The sequence below is a fragment of the Vigna umbellata genome, chromosome 1, assembly GCF_029865625.1.
Source record: "Vigna umbellata cultivar VRB3 chromosome 1, Vumbellata_1.0, whole genome shotgun sequence".
In the NCBI taxonomy this organism is placed as follows: domain Eukaryota; kingdom Viridiplantae; phylum Streptophyta; class Magnoliopsida; order Fabales; family Fabaceae; genus Vigna; species Vigna umbellata.
In genome coordinates this window covers 28,080,959-28,102,424 of record NC_142165.1, presented here as the reverse complement: position 1 = coordinate 28,102,424, position 21,466 = coordinate 28,080,959, and the positions used below count along the sequence as shown (strand labels likewise).

At 32.0% G+C, this 21,466-nt stretch overlaps 1 protein-coding gene across 1 annotated transcript; it reads right to left on the bottom strand.

Annotated features, from left to right (window-relative positions):
* Window positions 1-9,880: 9,880 nt before the first annotated feature.
* LOC124842877 (amino acid permease 1-like) lies at window positions 9,881-19,519 on the bottom strand. The gene is made up of 7 exons (XM_088102466.1): window positions 19,307-19,519; window positions 18,289-18,522; window positions 16,825-16,918; window positions 16,285-16,502; window positions 11,880-12,007; window positions 11,385-11,606; window positions 9,881-10,434 (listed from the first exon to the last, which is right to left on the bottom strand). Exons 1-7 carry the CDS (start codon window positions 19,368-19,370, stop codon window positions 10,012-10,014), a joined length of 1,383 nt encoding a protein of 460 aa, XP_087958592.1. The 5' UTR covers window positions 19,371-19,519; the 3' UTR covers window positions 9,881-10,011.
* Window positions 19,520-21,466: the final 1,947 nt, after the last annotated feature.

The following is a 21,466-nucleotide window of genomic DNA, read 5'->3' as shown; positions in this document are numbered from 1 at the left end:
AATATGCATAATGCATAAAATAGTTCTGAAACAAATATGCATTTCATAAATGACTAATAACTTATGGAAGTCATATATCATTCATATTTGATTAAAGAATCTAATCTGATATTTTTGATATAAGCTTATGATGAACTTGCTACAAATAATATCTGATCTTGCTTATATAGATCATTACTCTAATACAAGAAATGATTAAATTTAAACTCTGATATGTAAGACCCTCAAATGTGAAAAGCTCTTAAACATACAATACTATAAGATATTGCTTAGATGTATTCTTCATACAACTTTGATATAAACACTATGAAATGTCATTTAAGACTTATTTCTACAAGCTATGATACAAAAGCTACAAGATATCGTTTAAACATATGATTATAACTCTAATATATAGAAGCTATGAGGTATCACTTAAACTGAATCATTATAGCACTGATATGTAAAATATATAAGGTATCTCCTAGATTTATCCTTGAACTAACAACTCTAAGATACAAATGCAATGAAACATATTGTCTAAACTCATTCGCTTTAATATATTGAAAATTCATAAATGTTATATCATGATATAAGCAAATGATTTATAAAGATAAAATTTATGCTTTGATCAATTATATCAAATTATTTTCCAAATATTCAAATTCTGATCAATATTGTTGAAATTCTTTCAAAACCCTCTCAAACATATTTCGTTTAGCATGAATATTTGTTAAACATAAAAATGGGAAAGTTGTTAAGACAAGATCATCTAAAGAGGATAGATTGTCTAGCATCTCGAAGTTTTGAAGTTTAACAAACAACATTTAACAAAATATCTTATAAAGATGTGTAGTGTCTGAACATTGTGCACTTCAAAACATTCTTACTAATGCGTAGATGAAAGACCATGTCAAGTATAAAAGAAAGGAAATAACAAAGGAATTTTTCTATCATTGTATCGTTACCATGTTATTCTCGCATAAGCTTACATCGTCTAAGTTTGTTCGTAGAACAAAGGAAAGAACTTCATTGTACTCGTAAACCAACACTGATTGTGTTTAGATATTTGGAAGAAAATTAAAACATTTGCATGGTTTAACTTAGGAGAGTTAAACGTTCTAGACAATTGTTCAGGGTTGAGTGGTTAGAACACTTGGATACCAAGAGTGGTTAAACTCAGACTAGTCAGGATTTATTAGGGGACCAGGAGTGGTGAGAATACTCAGTGTATACTAGGAGTGGTTTGTACTCGGTTATAATTTTGGATAAGATTAGTGGAACCTATCAAGGTTGAGGGAAACTGGACATAGCTTAGGATTAAGTGGACTTATTACTTCTCTCGCTTAAAATATTTTCTTACACACTTTCATTAAAACACGAACATCTAACAAATATTGCAGACAGTCTAACCCCTATAATAGATATTAAGTGTTAGTGTCCCTATGATTTCATGTTTAGCTTCTTTGATTAGCTTAGGAACAATAGATCAATCCACTGCATAACCCTAAAGTAATTTAAAGCCTTTGTCTCATGGCATGGGGATAGTCCTTTCTTTCTGAGGGCGACTAGTGAAGTCGCAACAGATGGTGAACACAACTTGCAATTCACAACAGTGCAGCTAAAAGAGTAGTAGAAGGACTTGGAACACAAATACAAAGCTAGCATGAGCAAGGAGAAGATGAGTCACCTGAAGAAAAGGAAACTTAGATGGAGGATGATGTTGCACTAGAAGCAGGAAAGGAAGATGATGTTGATTAGGGCACTAAACAAGAAAAAAAATGAGGAATACTTTGATATTCACTCCCCCATTGAACCTCAAACTTCCATCCTTGATACTTGATCTCTAACCCTTGATGTCATCACTAACATCTCACACATAAACCTTTGGTCTATCCAATCATTAACACCTATGCTAACTACTTACTATAACCATTATAATAACACCACTATCAACATAGCATAACCTAGAACATCTTCAATTCTATGATCATCATCATAGGTACACCATCATCATGGTTATTCCAACCATGAATCACACCATGAGCATCACCAAACCATGAACTCCATCATTGCAAGACTCAGTCACACACTTGTACCTTACCTCACCGATTGTAACCACTCCTACAACCCAATCTGTAGTTTCTCCATACAGATACACTTGAGTCATCCTTCTTTTGGCTTCAGACCTATTCCCCTATCACACAAGGCAGAACACCTATCCCTCTCACCAAAGAAGATTCACCACTCGAATATCATTCTCTTTTCTACAACTATTTGCCAAAGAGAACATCACTCTCTTTTGAACAACCAATGCGAAAGAGAGTCACCACTCTCTTTTCAACAACCAATGCCAAAAGGAATATCCCTCCCTTTTCAACAACCAATGCCAAAAGGAGCACCTATCCGCAAATAGAACCAGGATTTACTAGGTACAACAAGTAGACTGATCTCCCATGCCTCATTCTCATTAACCACACACACTCTTGTGCATTCCATCTTCCACTCATGCTCCAATCTCAACCACAAGTCAAATCTAACCTTAAATACAACCACTAATCTCCCTGTCTTATTATCATCACATTCCACAGCTTCTCAAGCTTAGTCCACGTTCATTCTTCATCAAAACGTATTGTTTACAGTAAAATTACTCTGGGATAATTGATTGTGATAAGTGATAATCGATTATTTCCAAAACATACAAATGTACATAATTTACACTATGATAATCGATTATCACTTAAGATAACCGATTAATCTTAGTCGTCCCACACAACAAATAACCAGACTGTACAACATGGTTTTATTAATCATGGTTGTGCATCATCAAAAAAGGAGGAGATTGTTGTGATTATTGAAAGGGTGAGCACAAATTTAGCTAAACCCATAATCTCACTGATATCTGTGTTTTTGATGATGACAACACATAGTTAATAAAAACTCATGTGGTTGTATTATGTTACATGTTAAATGCTTATATGCTTACTGTATTACATTTGTAAAGCATGTTTGTGAACATATTTTGTTGATCAAAGCATACCACTGTGTTTAATATGTGACTTTATCTGTGTATGCATAACATGAGGTTTCGAAAATGAAAAACCACAAACACTTATGTTTGAACTTTGAAGTGTGGTAGAACAACAGTTTTAAGTCAATTACATTATTGATGAAATCGATTAAAACTCATATGTTTCCATAAATACTTTTCAAATGTGCTGTGATGAATTTTGTGAAAAAAAGTTTTCAAAAATATGCTAAGTATTTTTACTTAATCGATTGCATGCAACTTGTATTCGACTAAGTTAGTTATTGGTTTGAAAACTGATTAAATGCTTGACATAATTGTCACAATAGTCATATTTTTAAATATGTTGACAAAACATTTACTATGAATCGATTACATTAAATGCACTTTCAATTAATGCATTTGGCTGTAATTATTCTGTTACAACTCTCAAATGTATTTGACTATATTAATAGTCAAATCGATTAAAACATGTCTGTTTTGTGTTATTCTATATATTGACGCATGAATTGATTTCTGTAAGAAGAATTGATCTTAAAACTTTCATATCCTTTCAGTGAACTTAGTGATATCTTACAAAAGAGAGAAAAGCTCCAAGAGCCAAGAACGACCGTAGTGATCGAAGTCTTGAAGGTTTCTTGCGTAGCAAGGTTGATCTGTTTTGGAAATGTTTGATCCTACTACACACAAAGGTGTTTTCTACGTCATCAGGAAAACTTTGGAAATAGCTTAAAGTTGTTGGAATTCCTCGTGGTGTATACAACAGGAAGAACTAGGTTCTTGACTTTGAGGGTGTCTCAAAGGAGTTGACAACAGAAGAGGATTGTTCTTGATGTGTGTCTGTTTTGTACTGCCTATATTAGATTAGTGGGTTAGAGAGGTGTTTTACATTTTGACGCGAGGTCGCTGTAAAAACCTTTGTGTAAAAACTCATATCTTTATAGTGCATTGGCTTCCAACTCAGGTTGATTGGAAGGACACTGGATGTAGGCTTGGCCGAACAAGTATAAAAAGTAGTGTTGGAATTTTTTCTTTCCTATCTTTACATATAGTCGATTAACTTGTCATTGCATTCGATTAAGAATACTATTTCATTGCATACAAATTTACTTGCGTTTCAAGAAAAGTCCAAAGACATCCTGCTTTGCGAAAAAGATTTTGAAAGCAAACATTTTTACGCATCACCAATTCGCCCCCCTCTTGGTGTGAGAAACTAAGCATTTCTTTTTTAACAATAATAACTAAATCTTCTAAAAGATTTACATAATATCTTTTTATTAATTTTCCATATTATTTAATTTGCATGTTTTTCTTTTCTACACCATCTCTATTTTTATTTTTTGCACCTAATTAATAAAAGGTAAAAGGTCATTTTGTTCCTAGACAAAAATATAAATAAAATAAAAAAATAACATAACAATTATGTTCTAACAAAAATGTACACTCAAGAATACTAATTTCTAAACAAAAACTCAAAGTTTCAAAACTACTTTATTTTCAAGACTTATTTTCTCGGATCTTACAAATATCACTTTCTTGATCTCTTCCTAAGATTAATAACTTTGAATGGAATAATGAGAAACACTCTCACATTAAGATAGTACAATCAAAACTCACATAATATATTTGTTAAAATAGAATGGCTTAATTTCTCACACCAAGATGAGGGGTGAATTGGTGAAGTATAAAATTTAAAACTTTCAAAATCTTTTTCACCAAAAAAGATGCCTTTATACATTTCTTGAAACGCAAGTTAAAAGATTTTCAATGCAGCAGAAATTTAATCGAATGCGTGTAATGTATAATAGATTGAATGAAACAGAGTAGGGATAAGAAAGATCAAATGCTGAGTTTTTATACTAGTTCGGCCAAGCCTACATCCAGTGTCCTTTCAACCACAGGAAGCCAATGCACTATAATGATCAAGGTTTTTATAGAGACCTCGCGTCAAAAATATAAAACACCTCTCTAACCCTCTAATCAAAATATAGGTAGTATACAAATAGACTAGCAGCAAGAGTCCTCTCTTGCAGTCCAACCCCTTTGAGGCACCCTCAAAGTCAAGAACGCAACACGTCCTTCTTCCTATAATCACAACAAGGAACTGAACCCAATCTTCAGCAGACTGTAGAACCTGATCTTGCAGTAGACACCCAAATGTGCAGATAGATCAGACTTTGAAAACTCAGCAATTCTTGCTCTTCAAGAAATCACAATTAGTTGATCACCACGGTCAAACTAGTTTCTTGAAGCTTTTTCTCTTTTCGTAAACTTTTCACTTTTCTGCAAAAGAATAAGAAAATGTTAGAATCACAAAAGTCTCTTAAAGAAATCAATTTCGCGTCAATATATAGATGAACTCGTATCAGACGCAACATAATCGACTTTGCTATCAATGCAGTCGAATACACAAATTCAGTTATAACAGATAGTAGCAGTCAAAGCAATTAATTGAATTCACAATTAATGCAATCAAATAGCATTTAATGATTGGTCAACACATTTAAAAATATAGTCGTTGTAACAGTTATATCAAGCATTAACAGATTTCAAAACAGTAACAAACTTAATCGAATACATATCGCATGCAATCGATTATGCAGCAGTGTTATGCAAAATTTTGAAAACTTTTCTCTTTGAAAAACTCTCACAGCACACTTGAAAAAGTTTGTGCAAATACACGAGTTTTAATCGATTCACCCCATAATGTAATCGATTTCAAATTGTTGTTTTGCCACACAATTAAAGTTCAACATTAGTGCTTGTGGGTTTTCCATCCAAAAACATGTGTCATGCATTCATATATAAAATCACATATATAACACAGTGAAATGCAATGAACAACACAACAACAACACAATCATGTTCTCATATACGCATATAACATGTAAGCATAGAACATGTAACACATAAAACACATTTGTTATTAATTATGTGTTGTCATCATCAAAAACTCAGATATTACTAAGATTGTGGGTTCAGCTAAACCAGTGCTCCCCCTATCAACAATCATTAAACACTCAACCTAATGTATTTTCACACAATAGAATTTTTCTAAATTTGACTCTACGTGCTCATTCTTTCTAACAATTTTTCTTCTTGTATTTTGATATCACTTGCTATGATTATGACGTTGATGCATCTTCTTTGCTCTCTCTCATGTATTTATATTTGTCATGTATTGTTTTATCTCCTTCATAACTTTTGCTCTTATATTTATAGGCATTTTAAGGACATGATCATTGAGTCTTTTTCTCTTTTAAATCTTCTTCAATATCTTTTCATGTTAATCTTTTTTATTTTACTTTTCTAACTTAGGAAAACTTTGATACAAAATCCAACGCAAATTGTTGTTCAATTCTTGATTTTCTTTGTTTTTATTTCTGAATTTTCTTTTCAATATTTAAATGTTCTTCTCTAGAATCTTCACAAACCTCCAACAAATATACATCCTTTTAATTCTTGTCTCGTATTTAGGAGAGACTTAAAAGTATTTATGTGATTTCTACTCCAAAGTTCAATTTTCTTCAATATCTTTTCATGTGAATCATTTTTATTTTACTTTTCTGACTTAGGAAAACTTTGCTACAAAATCCAACTTGTTGTTTCATTCTTGATTTTCTCTTTTTTTTCCTGAATTTTCTTTTCAATATTTAAATATTCTTCTCTAGAATCTTCACAAACCTCCAACAAATATATTTCCTTTTAATTCTTGTCTAGTATTCAGGAGAGACTTAATATAGAATGTATTTATGTGATTTATGCAATTTATGCTCCAAAGTTCAAAATATCTTTTTCAAAGAAAACATATAAAATGTAGTATGCAATATTTCATTCATAAGTATTTATGTTATTTCAATTAATCTCAATTTCAATATATAATTTGTCAATTCAATCTTTTTGTTTTGTTTATTTAAATTATCAAAAAGGTCATAATCTTTGTAATTGCTAATAACAAATATCATAATAAACATACGTAATGAAATTAAATCATTAAGCATTATGTTCATATCCATTTATTATTCTAATGTATTGTTTGTTTAGTTTAGTTTGATGGTCTTATGAGCTTTAATCTTTATTCATTTGATTAGCTTTCTTATTTGATTAGCGTTTCACTTCATTTGATCAAACTTGACATTTGAATTTTTTTTAGTAGAGTGGTTGATAAACTTTTGTTTTACTTCGTCTTATCAGTTTACATTTAAAGAGTTTACTCAGTAGATTTGCCTGCTCAATAGTGTTAGCATAAAGATGAAGTTTAGAAGTTTTGATGATGCCCAAAATTAAGTCTCAAGTGTTCAAGTTGAAAGAAGATCTTCATGAAGACTTGTTTTATATTAAAGTTTTTGTAGTTTAGTAGATTTATGTATAGGATGTGGTTTATCTTTAATTCTATGTATTGTTTGTCTTAGTTTGCGTTAAAATTTGTTTTCAATCAGAAAACCTCATTTTATACTCAAGATAATCGATTATCAACTTATAATAATCGATTATTAGCAATCAATTATGACTTGCCATAATCGATTATCACGAGTAATTATGAAAATTTTTAAGCAAGTTTTTTACCATTGTGCATTCATTAAATGCATAATCGATTACCATAAGTGGATAATTGATTATCACACGTTAATTAGCTAATAACAGATTTTTAGAGGTATCCTTGAGTGAGATATCTATAATTTGGATTGAGACTCTCATTCTAAAATACAAAATATATTGTATTCAAAATTCTTATATGCTTTGTGTTATGATAAGTGTTCTAAGGTTTGTGCAACTCTTTGTGCATTGACTTTGAGAACATGGTGTTGGCATAGAGCGAGAACTTTCACAGGAGTTGTGATTGAGTGTTGTTGCTATTGTTGAGTTAAAGCCTGTCAACCTTTGTGAAGATTCAAAGGAGTTGTTCATCCTTCATGAAGCATTCAGAGGAGGTATTTATCCCTTGTGGGTTTCAGGGAAAGTGAGTTTCATCTCTTGTGGTAACAAGAGAGGTGTTCTAACCTTAATTGTGTTGTTTTCTTTGTGATTGTAACAGTTTATTGGTTTGTGATAGTGTAACGTTAATTCTCATTTCAGATTAACAACTAGACGTAGGATCTGTGTAATCCGAACCAGTATAAAAATCACCTATGCAATTTTCTCTCTTCATTACTCTTTAATTTGTTTAAATTGTTGTTAAGGAATTTATATTTTACGAGAAAATTATTAAGGTATTATTTGCGATAAGAAACCAATTCACCCCCTCTTGGTTTATTATACATGCTAACCATTCCGTTGCACCACTCTGAAAAATAGATTTGTCTAATGAGATTTGTATTGTTTGGTTCTAATATCGACTTAACTCGACCCGACATAGGTTCAACTAGACTCGAATCAACCCAACATGGGCTCAAGTGGGCTTGACTCAACCAGGGTCCAACTTGACTCAACTAATGTGGGCTTAACTATACTTTCCCAAGGTAGCCCTGAGTTGACTAAGACTGAGGTAGACCTAACTTGAATCAACCCAAGGTGGGTGCTACATGACTCGACTTGACTTAAAGTGGACCTAACTCAACATCATTAGAGGTTTCCCCTACTTGATTCAACTTGTCATGGTCTAACTTGACTCAACTTATGTAAGTATGACTTCACTCGACCCAATGTGTATCTGACTCTACTCAACTTAATGCAAACCAAGATGGCCCAATTTGACTCAAAGCAATGTGAGTCTGACTTGTTCAGAACCAATATGGCCTCACTTGACTTGATCCAAGGTTGACTCCCCCTGAAGTGCCTCCAACTCAACTTGTCCTAATGTGGGTTTACATCAACTCAATCTTATGCAAGTCCAACTTGACTCAACTTAACATGAACATAACTCGATTCGGCCAAATTTGGACTCGACTCACATATGAGGTTGTTTACGTTGTTGCCATTGTTCGCCTCATCCATCTCGGTTAGGCTAAAGTCATGAATTAGACCAAATGGCCAACTTTAGAGGATTGTGTAATGGATACACTTTCTTTACCCTTCTTTAGTCTCTTAGCATGCACTCAAGGTTGGTGGATTGTGCGATGAAAGGCTCTCTACTGACCCCTTGTTAGGCTCTTAGCATGAGCCTAAGACTACTAGGTTGTATGGTAATAGGTCCTTCACTGACTGGGTTCTCACCAGGATGAAGAAACAAAGAGTTGACAGGATTAGAAAGATGATCGGAGGTAGAAATCGGGGTGGCCATGAGAGAAGAAGAGATCTTCAAACTGATACCATGTAAGTGTTTAATAAAAGACTCAAGAGACAAATTTTATTGAGAATGAAGCAAAGTGTGTAGAGTTACAAGCGGAAGCAAGGAATATATACAAAAGGGGAAAAACTAAAAACTGCTACAGAAGAAGATATTTGTTGAGATCTCTATCATTCACCACTGCCAAGTTCTACAACACATCAAACAACTTAAGTAATTTATGTGATTGTTTGTATGCCAATATCCTAATAAGTTCCAATAATCTTGCTTAATTAATTATATTTGTTTTAATAATTCTTCTTTTAATAAAGTAACCGCATCTAGTAATGAGCACTAACTAACTAATATGTGAACGCAGGTGGTCATCACTAGATCTCATTCATACTATCACTTTGAGGAAGAAATAATTGAATTCATAATTTAATTACGAGAGGAAACTAAGGGGTGACTGCCCGATTAAGGTTTAGCTAAGGTTGACATGAATATAAATAAGAGTTTTAAAACTTATGGAAGAGCAAAATACAACTTTGAATATTCTACTTTTATAGGTCTTCTCCATATCTCTGGGTTACAACAATCTATTTTTAGATATATATTTTTTTATTCAATCATTCATCTTCTTTGTTTAAATAGTTACAAGGTGCACAAAATGGAAATTGACAACCATTTTTATAGAACAATATTTGTATTAATCATGTTAGGTCTGTGCAAGTAAACAACATCTAAGGAATAACTATAAAAAAAAGAAAAAAAAAGTTGCAATTGTTATCAAAAGGGACTATTGTTTATACATGAAAAGATTGGTTTTGTGGAAATCCTGAATAATCCCATGAATTGAACCGATCACAGCAGTCACTGAAATAATGAAGCCCAGGCAACTTAAAAATTGGAGGCAGTACCACCTGAGTGATAGTTTTCTAATCTGTTTCTGGGCAATGTGCATTTGTATGGGAAAAAAGACTACTAAAGGCCCGAACCCAATTGCACCAAGGAGGGAAAGAACCTCACTGAAAAATGGCATTACCATGGCAAGGACTGTGGCAAATATCACAAAAATTGTCCTCCAAACTAACCTGAACAAGTTGAAACGAACCATTACATTACCCATCATGAATGAATATTCCTTGTTTATGAAATCTGAATCTGGCCACACCATGTTGGCACCCATTTCAACTATACGAAAGAATGGTTGACCCATCACCTGTAACCAAATGACACTTTATTGGACAAAAATACTCAAATTTACTAACTTTAATTGTCGAAAAATCATATCTATTTTCCCCTTAAAATGTAGTTATATGTCTAAAATCAACTATTAAAAAAATCACTTGGTCCGTCATTTTATATTTAATTGCATTTTTCGTTCTTTCATAATCATTTTACCAATTTGGTCCTCATATAGGTTGTTTTTTTTAGATTTGATCTCCTAATGCGTAATAGTGAACGAAAAAAGTGATAATAAAATGTCATGTAAATATAAATACGTTGATGTGATAATACAACACATTATTACGTCATTATTACATTAAATATTGCATGTCAAGTTAACTAGTAAATTAAAATTGTACAATTAAATTAAGAAAAATCAAATTAATAAGAAAATGGAATTAAACTAATCAAATTTTGTAGGACGGAACAAAAGTTTAATTTTTCTAAGCGTAGATAAAAGGTTCAATTAAATATTATTCATTGAATTTTATATTTTCCGTATTTTACCTTTGGACAAGACAAAACACGTACTAATTGTTTTCAAAATTACCGAAATGGACATTTTAAAAAATTTACAAAAATAGCTTGGTAAAGAAGTCATAGCATATTATGATATAAACTGAGTCAAAATTTGTGTTAAACTAATAGGATTTCTTCACAATCAAATTATATCCAACTAACAGAATTTGTTATTTTCGTAATTCTTTTGAAACCTGTCCAGCTTGGTAATTTTGAACAAAAAAATTGCACTGATGGTTTGCCCTTACGTTTGAGTGACAAATTTCTTATTTACACGTAGCAGTATCGCAGTAAACTAAACAGATTAGTGTCACGGATTAAAAACATATATTTCAATAAAATTTCGATCAAATTAAAAAGTTGAGTATCATAGTTTTGAAAGCTGAAAAAGAAATTGGAGCTCTGGAAAAATAATGATCCAACCTGATATGCTCCAATCATGTGCATTACGATGCATCCGTTCCCCAGTGCGACCAACCAGAAGGGTTCGGTAAATCCGGTCAAGATGTTCCCAGGAGTGTTGTCTCCAAAAGCAGCATAGCCAAGGCCACTGCACAGCAAGAACAATATTGTCATTGCTGTCACCCCTAGCACGTTGGCCCTTTTCATTTGTTTATTTTCTGCTGGATGTGACTTTAATGTGTCCTGAGCAAAAACATCATCAAATAATGGTATTCAGTACTTTAACAACTATAATTCCAATTTGCTATAACTTCATTACTGGAATCTCTGTATCCTTTTGTTCATTTATTAAAAGGAGAATGTAAACCATACTTCATTATTTTAACACTCTTTCTGTGATGGTGATAGGTTGAAGTTGATTAAAATTACAAGTTTTAATGAATTTCATTACTCATTTTATCATAATGATTTTCAACAAACTGCAATCCAGTATTAAAAATAGTGTTGAATGAGTACCATGATATCATAAACGACAGTAGCGTAAGTGCACGCAAGAGCTATGTTTCCCATTGCAGTGAAGACCTTCAAAAGTTTATCTTCTACGGGTAGTTTGGTTCCGGTTATGCTGGTTGCAGCTCCTTTTCCTGTACACCCAAATTCAAATTGTAATTACTTCTTTTTGTCTCCAAAATCAAACGAAACAATAAGGAAGTAATTGATCATTCAAGGATTAAGGATATATTTCTACAAATTTCCTCGTAAAAGTTAAAAGAAATAGAATTAATTTCTCTACAATTTAAAATTAACTTGCGTAGAAATTGATTTTGTATAAACTCTCTGTTTCGGGTATGAGGAGGCCAAGGTCAATTGTACTGTCTCTGTTGAGTTAGGTACAAGTGTTGTCCTGTAAACGGTCTCCTAGGTGGTCTCCTATGTGTCCTGACTGGTCTTGAGTGTTTCCACATCGATCATATGAATCCGTAGAAAAATACTTGGATCTCAAAGTTAGGTTCTTACTCATTGCTTCCGAGTCAACTCGAAAGCAAACTCATTAAGTGAACTCGGTAAAATTTAATATAGACTCATATCACTCGGTCATACTCATTGCGGAGAAAACTCTTTGGAATTAGGGTTTTAGTGTTTTCTAATTCAACCCCTTCTTCATTCCTTCTTCTAAAGCACTCTCCATCGTGCATTTGTTGGATCCTTTCTTGTCGTGGTGCATGTTGTTGTAGTCACTCAGTCTTCGTCGCATGTGGGAGCTTGCATTTGTGGGTGCTCGCGCTCATGGGTATTCATGTTTGCAGTAGTGTTTGTGATTTGCGATGTTCCTATGCTGCCTTCCTTCTAGAGTCATAGAAGATGAAATTTGTAAAGTAGGGTTTCTCGTAAGTCTTTGCATATCAAAGTTCAAGCAATTTTTTGTATGATAAGTAAAATTAATAAAATTTATTATAAAAAATAATTAGGCTTAATACCCTATTTTGTCCCCAGTTTCCCTCGAAAATGTCAAATTAGTCCATCCTTTAAAAAATGCGTCAATTACGTCCTCACTTAATAAAATTTGCATCAATAAAATCCCTTCAGTTAAATCCGTACAAACGACGTTACTTAATAAGAGAGAAAAATAATTAACGCCGTTTGTACGGATTTAACGGAAGGGATTTCATTGATGCAAATTTTATTAAGTGAGGACGTAATTAACGCATTTTTTAAAGGATGGACTAATTTGACATTTTCGAGCGAAACTGGGGACAAAATAGGATATTCAGCCAAATAATTAAAAAATATTTAAAAATATAATATCATCAACTAATTATAATATTAATGATATTTCAATAAAAAACATAAAAATGTATAATATCACATAAAAATATATTATTTTATTATTTATAAATATTTTAATATTTTTTCTTTTATCTAATGTAAACTCATAAGTTTCATAAGTTTCCGGATCGAGTTCATAATATGAGTTTGCAAGACTTCCATGAGTTTACATAAATAACAAGTTTAACAACCTTGAGTTGTAACCTACCTTTTTATCTCAAACTTTTATTTATAGGTTTTGTAGTGAGTTTTTTATTAAAGTTGGTCTAATTACAATCCAAATGTGAATAATCATACTTTAACTTTGCGTTAATCAGTTATAAGGTTAATATGCTCTAGTATTGTTCAGTCCAATTCAATATGCTAGGTGATTATCCGAATTCAATGGCTTGTTCACCGGGTTGGTGGTTGATCACTCGGTCTAATGCATGGTCGGTCGGTCTGTTTGGTGATCGTCCGGGCTCAATGGCGTCTTATTCAAGTTGGTGCTTAACTATCTGAGTTGGTGCTTGGCGGGCCAGTCTATTTCGTGACCGTTCAGGCTCACTAGCTTGCTCTCCGAGCTAGTAGTTGACCATCCTAGTCATAGTTGAGGTTCAAGTTGTGGTCGACTAGAAGGGTGTGTTGCGGGAGTTGAATGTTGCACCCACCCAATTGCATCTGAAAAGCTGGGCGTGGTTGTAGGTCTTCAGGGCGTTGTGTTCAACACTGGATGTAACTCCTACACTTCCCATCTTCCTTTACCATCTTCCTTGACTGACTTATTGGAGATGCAACAAGAGTTTATTTGGGTGAACTCTTCCTTGGTCGACCTGTTGCGATTGGACCAAGCGGTCGAGGTTCTTTACAGAACTCTTTCGTCTCCAACTCGGCATTAGATTGATAGGGGTTCATTTAGGTGAACTCTTCCTTAACCAACCTGTTGCAATTGGACTGAGCAACCAGAGTTCTTTATAGAACTCTTCCGTGTCAAACTCGGCATTAGATCGACAGGGGTTCACTTGGGTGAAGTCTTCCTTGACCGACTTGTTGCAATTGGATTAAGCGGTCGGGGTTCTTTGCAGAATTCTTTTGTGTCCAACTCGACATTGGATCGACAGGGATTCACTTGAATGAACTCTTCCTTGACCGACTTGTTGGAGGTGCGGCAAGGGTTTACTTGGGTGAACTCTTCCTTGACTGACCTATTGCGATTAGACCAAGTAGTCGGGGTTCTTTGCATAACTCTTCCGTGTCCAACTCGACGTTAGATTAGCAGGGGTTCACTTAGGTGAACTCTTCCTTGCTCGACCTGTTGCGATTGGACCGAACAATCGAGGTTCTTTGAAGAACTCTTCCATGTCCAACTCGACATTAGATCAGTAGAGGTTCACTTGGGTGAACTCTTCCTTGACTGACTTGTTGGAGGATTGAGATGTAGTTGTGCACAATGTCCTATAACCTGATTTTATTGCTTCCTTTAAGAAAGAGAATATTGGTCATACATTACAATCATTAGCTGAAGTAAAACTTTCAATGTGAAGCATTCTAAGTGTTGGGGAAGCTCTTGTCATTCGGGCATTCCAAGTGATATGTTTTGTTCTTCATATCTTTTATGATCCTGAAATGCCCTTCCTAATTTGGTGCGAGCTTACCATGCGTTGGTTTCTTATCAGCTTCACAGGTCTTCCTCCATATTGAGTCTTCCGCGTTGAAGCACCTCGTTCTGACCTTGGAGTTGTATCTTCGTGCTATCACCGTCTTATATGATTCTGCCCGCACGACGACAACTTCCCTGCATTCCTCCAAGTTGTCCAACTCCACCCTGAGTTGTGCATCGTTAAGGCTCATATCATGTACTTGCCTCCTAAGAGAAGGCTCACCAACCTCTACTAGGAGCATGACATCAGTAACATACGTTAGGTTCAAAGACGTCTCTCTAGTTATACCATGCAAGAAACACTGATAAGCCCATAGAACTTCAAGTAACTCGTTCACTCAAGCTCCCTTCATTTCTCCCAAATGTCGTTTAAGCTCAGCCACTATTAACTTGTTGTCACTTCAGCTTGGTCGTCCGTTTGAAGGTGTTCTACTAAGCTGGTGACATGTTTCATGCCTAAATTCTTCTAAAATTCCGTAGTTTTTATCAAGGAATTGTCAAATCATTATCAGTGATGACCGTGAGAGACAAATATATAATTTTCCACCTCAATTGTTGCACCTGTTGGACTGTAGTGATCATTAAGAATTCTACCTATACTCACTTGATAAATAATCAATGACAACCAGCATATAGAAGAGGAGATTACTTGGTAAAATAATCAATGACAACCAGCGTATAGAAGAAGAGATTACGATGTATTATTTAACTCGTACGGAGACGTATTATTTAACTCTCAGGGGTTTAAATATTTCTTAATATTTAATAATATTTTATTTTTAATATAAGAGTACCAGGATTGTTTTTAAATATATCAATTTATGAAAACATATTTTCTCACATCACTTAAATCAGTGATCAACTTTACACTTGTTTATTCTCTATTTTTTTTCTTAATTCAAACCATTCTACTTTCTACTTACTTAACATCCTTCCTTAATTTAAATAATTTCCCTCTCCACTTTAAACTTAAGAGAAAAAGAAATCACATTCCACATATGACATGATAGGCACGCGTAACCACATCCACAGCACCCATACTATTAAACTATTGCACTTTTCAACGACCACAATATAGCTAAAGTTACCTAATCACGTGGCTAGTGTAAATTACCATATACTTTTAGGAGTTTTAGTTTAGTTTAAGAAAATTGTTATTTAAAGTATCCAAAAAACTAATAGTTTTGTTTTCAAAAGAATTCATTCGTCACCACATTTAAATACTAATTAATTCAAAATTAATCTTTAATTTTATAATAATAACATTTTAGTAAAATATATTATCAATATTCTTAAAACATACACATCATCTTTGACCTATGAATAATTAGAATCAAGGGAAGAACGCATATATCGACAATGAAAAACTAAAACAGATAGTTGTATAAGTAAATTTTGGTGACTAATATTCAATTATTTTGATAAAATTAATAGTGAAAACTGAAAAACGCTTACCTGAGAGGACGACCGATAGACATAGCCCACTACCAATGAATACATAACCAAAAGAAGTGATGGCAGCAGCAGTTGAGAGCCATGTAAGCTCGTGAAAGTTTGGAATCTGAGACAAAAAAATTTGCAAAATCCCAAAGCCGATCATGAAGGGATTGTTGGAAAACTTGCAGGAAGCTGCTTTTCCAGCGTTGTGGAAACAAATTGCTTTCCTTATTGCTCTGCCATATCACACGCATCATCATTCACCATAAAACAAAAAACAGGTTAAATGATTTCTATTAAAGAGTTTTACATTTTATAGTTAATAGTTGTATTCTAAATGATTAATTCAATTCTATTAATAGAATTTCCGGAGTTGCTTACAAGTTAGGATCTCGTTAAAATAAAATTTTGATTGATAAGTAATTTTTGTAAGCAATTCCAATTATGATTCACAAATAACACAAGACCTAAATTTTAAGTATGGAAGAAGTTAGACTTGGCAATCTCATTTGCATTTTCGTAATAAATAAATTTGTAAATAAGCTTTATATTACGCACACCAAGCTTGTCGAGGAAGTTATTGTGTAGCCCACCGTGATCCCAGCGAGCTTGGTATATTGAACCAGTCCACAAAGCACATGCATTCTTCCACCTATTACCACAATAGCAAGACCAAATTAATACAAGTAACACTACCAATCAAAATATTTATTTCATCATTTTTTAAATAGAAAATAATAGAGATTTTTTTCTAGGTTTACTTGCATAAATATATTTTAAAATAAATAAATAAATTTTATAACTTTTCTTCATTGTAAAAAAAATAATTAAAATACTTTTATTTTATGATTTTCAATTCTATACCTTATAAGCATGATGTTTAAACTAATTAAATATTAAGTGAAGGGAATAAATATAAATGACAATAGAATAAATAATGCTATTCTGAACTTCTATAAAAAGAAACAAAATTGTCCCCATTACAAAGTTAACTTTTTTATTGAAATGTGAATTATTTGAAATAATAATAGAAATAAAGTGAATAAAATTACAACCAACTGATATTACCAAAATTTCAACAATTTAAAGTTAACATATTTAATGGATAAGACAAAAACTGATAGATCTAAATGAAGGTGTCAAATTTATTTATTTGAGAGAAGAACTAACATAATGCATAGACCATCCTTGAAAAAGGTGAAACATGTACATATAAAAATTTAATAGGAAAAACGTTTTAGAAAGATAATGACTTAGTTCTAACAAATTCATAGTTTACAGCAACAATTTTTAATTGAAGGCAATGATACCAATATAAGTTCAAGTAGCAGAGAGAAATAGAAATGAAAATCACCTAACTTTAGCCACATCATGGTATCGTAACATTTTGTTTTATTTCTATTCTAATCACAAGTTTGCTCGGAAAGGAAAAAATGCATTTCAAAAATTGTTCCACTAAGACTTATAATGGACATCAAAATGTTCTAATAAAGAGATATGGAAACTCTAAACTAGAGTATTTAGTGTGTATGTCTTATTCTCACCCCTCCATTTGTCCTCTGATCATTAAATTATAGTCGTTATAAAAAAAAATTATACTTAAAAGTAATAGTAGGAATGAAATGTTATTCATGATTTAAGTTCATCTATAATCTATATTCATTAATGGATGCATTTTATTTAGTAGAATAATTACCAAGATTTATTATTAAAAGAAGCATAAATACCTAGATAATATTATCAGGTTTTTTATTATAATTTCGATATGTGAGTTACTTATACCAATTATCAATAACAACAAATAACTTTTATTATTTTCAATGAGTATATGAAGAAAAACTAGTTAGATTCTTAACATAACAGAGCTGCAAGCTCTGATGTTTTCCATTTTTAGGGTATATTAGTTAGTTGTAAATAATTCTCGCAGTAAAGATGTATCTTACAAACTAATTGGAAGCAGTGATTAGGAGAAAAAAAGAAAAACAGGTACTGGACTAACTAAATTATGGAAATTTAGAATACCTAAGTAAGCCTTGACAGCCTGCATATAAGTATAATTTCTCTGGCCAGTGACAGGGTCTGGATATCTGTAACAATCGGCTACAAGACTGTAAGTGAAAATAGAGATAGCTGAAAAGGTCACGATACTTCCTATGCCAGCTATCCATCCTAGTTGTGCCATAGCCCATGCCAGAGCCAGCACCCCTGCCCCTACCACCACAGTTATAATGTGTGTGCTTGCCGTCAACACATTCCCTGCAAACAGAACACAAGCATCACAAATAATATATGCAGCTTCATCTAGATTTGAATGCTTTATTTCTTAGGTAAAGTATGTATGATCACTGGTTAAGGTATACAAATGCACAAAAAGAATCTCAGTTCTCTAAAATAAGTACCCCAATTAAGAAGATAAAGAAACTAATTTCCATTATTCATGATAAAATCAACTATTGATAGTATATACATGTTTAACAAATCATACATCAACTATTAAATTTCTTATCAAAGATAAGTTATTTTATTGAAAATTTCATATCAACTACATATATCTGTGACAGAATACACAACTGAAATTTGCAAACCTCAATTTTACATAAGGTTGATTAGGCCTAAACGGGCATTGCGGTATATTTTACTTCCAAAGTGAGTTGAGAGAGTTAAGTGCACTCAATTTGGAAGAGCAAAATCTGGTCACGATACACAGTTTGGCTGTTTCAGTTTTGGCCTTTCGTGCTATAAACGAGTTAATACGCATTCTAGAAATTGTTAACTTGTTTTAACTTTTGTATCATTAAAATTCTCTCCCAGAGCGTCAACCAGTTCATAAAGTTACTCTCACATAAATATCAACTCAGAACAATTTCATTTTTCAAAACAACTTATAAATACGCAACCAGAATCAAGTCTTCCAGAGGGTATAGAGACTTAAAACCACTGATTTAGAGATCAAATCTAAATATTTTAGTGTTCAGAAACGAAATCAATACAAACTCAGGGATGAAATTGAAGATTCGAGGTAGTTAGAAAGGAAACGAACCGGTTCTTCTGATTCTGCCATCATCGTCTGGTTCCAGTTCGATAAGAGGTTTGGTGTTATCCATTGAGATCCCCTTTTTGTTCCGTCAGGTACCAACACTCCGAGAACGATTCACCATTTGACTTCAGCGGTTTTACACAAATCAGACAGATATGATAATATCTTCTCCAATATGATATAAGAAAGAAATGGATAAATACAACACACTTTCTTTATTCACACTTACACATTGGAAATTTTGAATTATATTAGATTCAGACAAAGCGTACGCAAAGAAACGTTTAATCATCACGGCGCCATGAATTTTCTCGGTTTAAATTTTTATATAACCTTAATTAATAAAAAAAATTTAATATAACTTAATATAGTTATTGTAATAATTAATAAGTTTATAACTGAATGAAAATAAATTCTATGAGTTATTTATTTTAAAATTTAATAATAAATCGGTGAGAAAATGTAAAATTGGTTAAACTTGTGACTTATGTTTTTCACATGTATTTTAACTTGAGAAAAATAGAAAAACACAAAATATATGTTCTTCATAAATTAAAATTGTAGAAAAGGTCTTTGACGTCACCGTTTAGACGTCTGACCCCAAATATCCAATGTAAAAAATGATTGGTGACATTTTTATAATTAAAAAGAGTATTTAGACGTCCGATATGGGATCTGATGTATGTAGTCTATTTGGACGTCAGACAGCTCCATTGGACACCAAAAAGATATTGTATAAAAGCTGACATAATCACGAACAATATTTCATGAGACGTGTAGATTCACCGTCCTTAAGGACTTCTCTGCAGTGTATTTAGAGGAGAATGAGAAAAGTTATTTTTGGTGTGTCTTGAAATGGAGGAAGAGTTCTCTATTTATAGGAGTTAGAGAAGAATAAAATCATTAAAAGAAAATAAAGGCAATAAATATTTTAACGTTAGAAACTAATAAAAATTAGGTTTAAACCCTCCATCGGTCCTCATTTTTTTCATTTGTCTTAATTGGGTCATATTTTTTTGTAAAAATGAACACATCTTACCGTAACCGTTAACTGGTCTCAAACGGCGCTAAATTAAGAGAGAATGGGTTAATGTGTGTTCCTCATTTACGTGCAGAAAGAATGTGTTGAAATCCCTAAAGTGAATATCCTTAAAGTCACATCACCATATTTTCTCTTCAATTTTTTATATTAAAATAATATATTAATTTAATTAATAATATATTAATAATCCAATTTAATTAATAATATATTAAAAAATATATTAATTTAATTAATAATCCAATTTAATCATATTTACTAGTCATTTTGAACTAAATTATTATAAATTTAGTATTTTAATTTTAAAATTTTTATAAGAAAAATTATGTGTATTTTAATTGAATATTAATATACAAAATTCTTTATATTATATCAAATTATTATATAAAAATAATAACTTATTTAATATTTTTTAGATGACTATTTGAGAGAAAACATTTCTTTTTAAACTAAAATATGTTTATTATATTTTTTTTTAAAATTATTTTATTTTTAAATTTAAATAAATTCAACATATATATTATATTTTTAAATTTTCAAAGTAATAAAATTATATATCTAATGATTACATTAAAAAATTATTTTAAATAGTTTTTTATAAAAATTAATATTTATGTATTTATTTTTAAAGAAAAAAGATAATATTAAAATATTGTGTAAAACTTGAAAATTAAAATATTAAATAAAAATTATCAAATAAATAAAATAAATAATTAAAAATAAACTAATTTAATTCTGAAGAATAATTGTGTTCTAACCCACTGTAGGTGGTGAAACTTAAAAAAAATCTTTTATAAAGTAAGTAAAAAATAAATAAAACTTGGTTTTAAAAATATTAAATAAAGAGAAGTAAATAATGTCACATCACCACTATTTATTTAATCAAAACACTCCAGTAAATTATGTCACATCACACATCAACACATTCTCTCTGCACCACGTGGTCTTAATTTAACACCGTTTGAGACCAGTTAACGGTTAGGGTAAAATGTGTTCATTTTTACAAAAAATATGACCCAATTGAGACAGATGAAAAAATGAGGACTGAACTGAGATTTCCATACAAATATAAGGACCAAGGGAGGGTTTAAACCTAACAATTATTAATGTTCTAAAACTTCCAA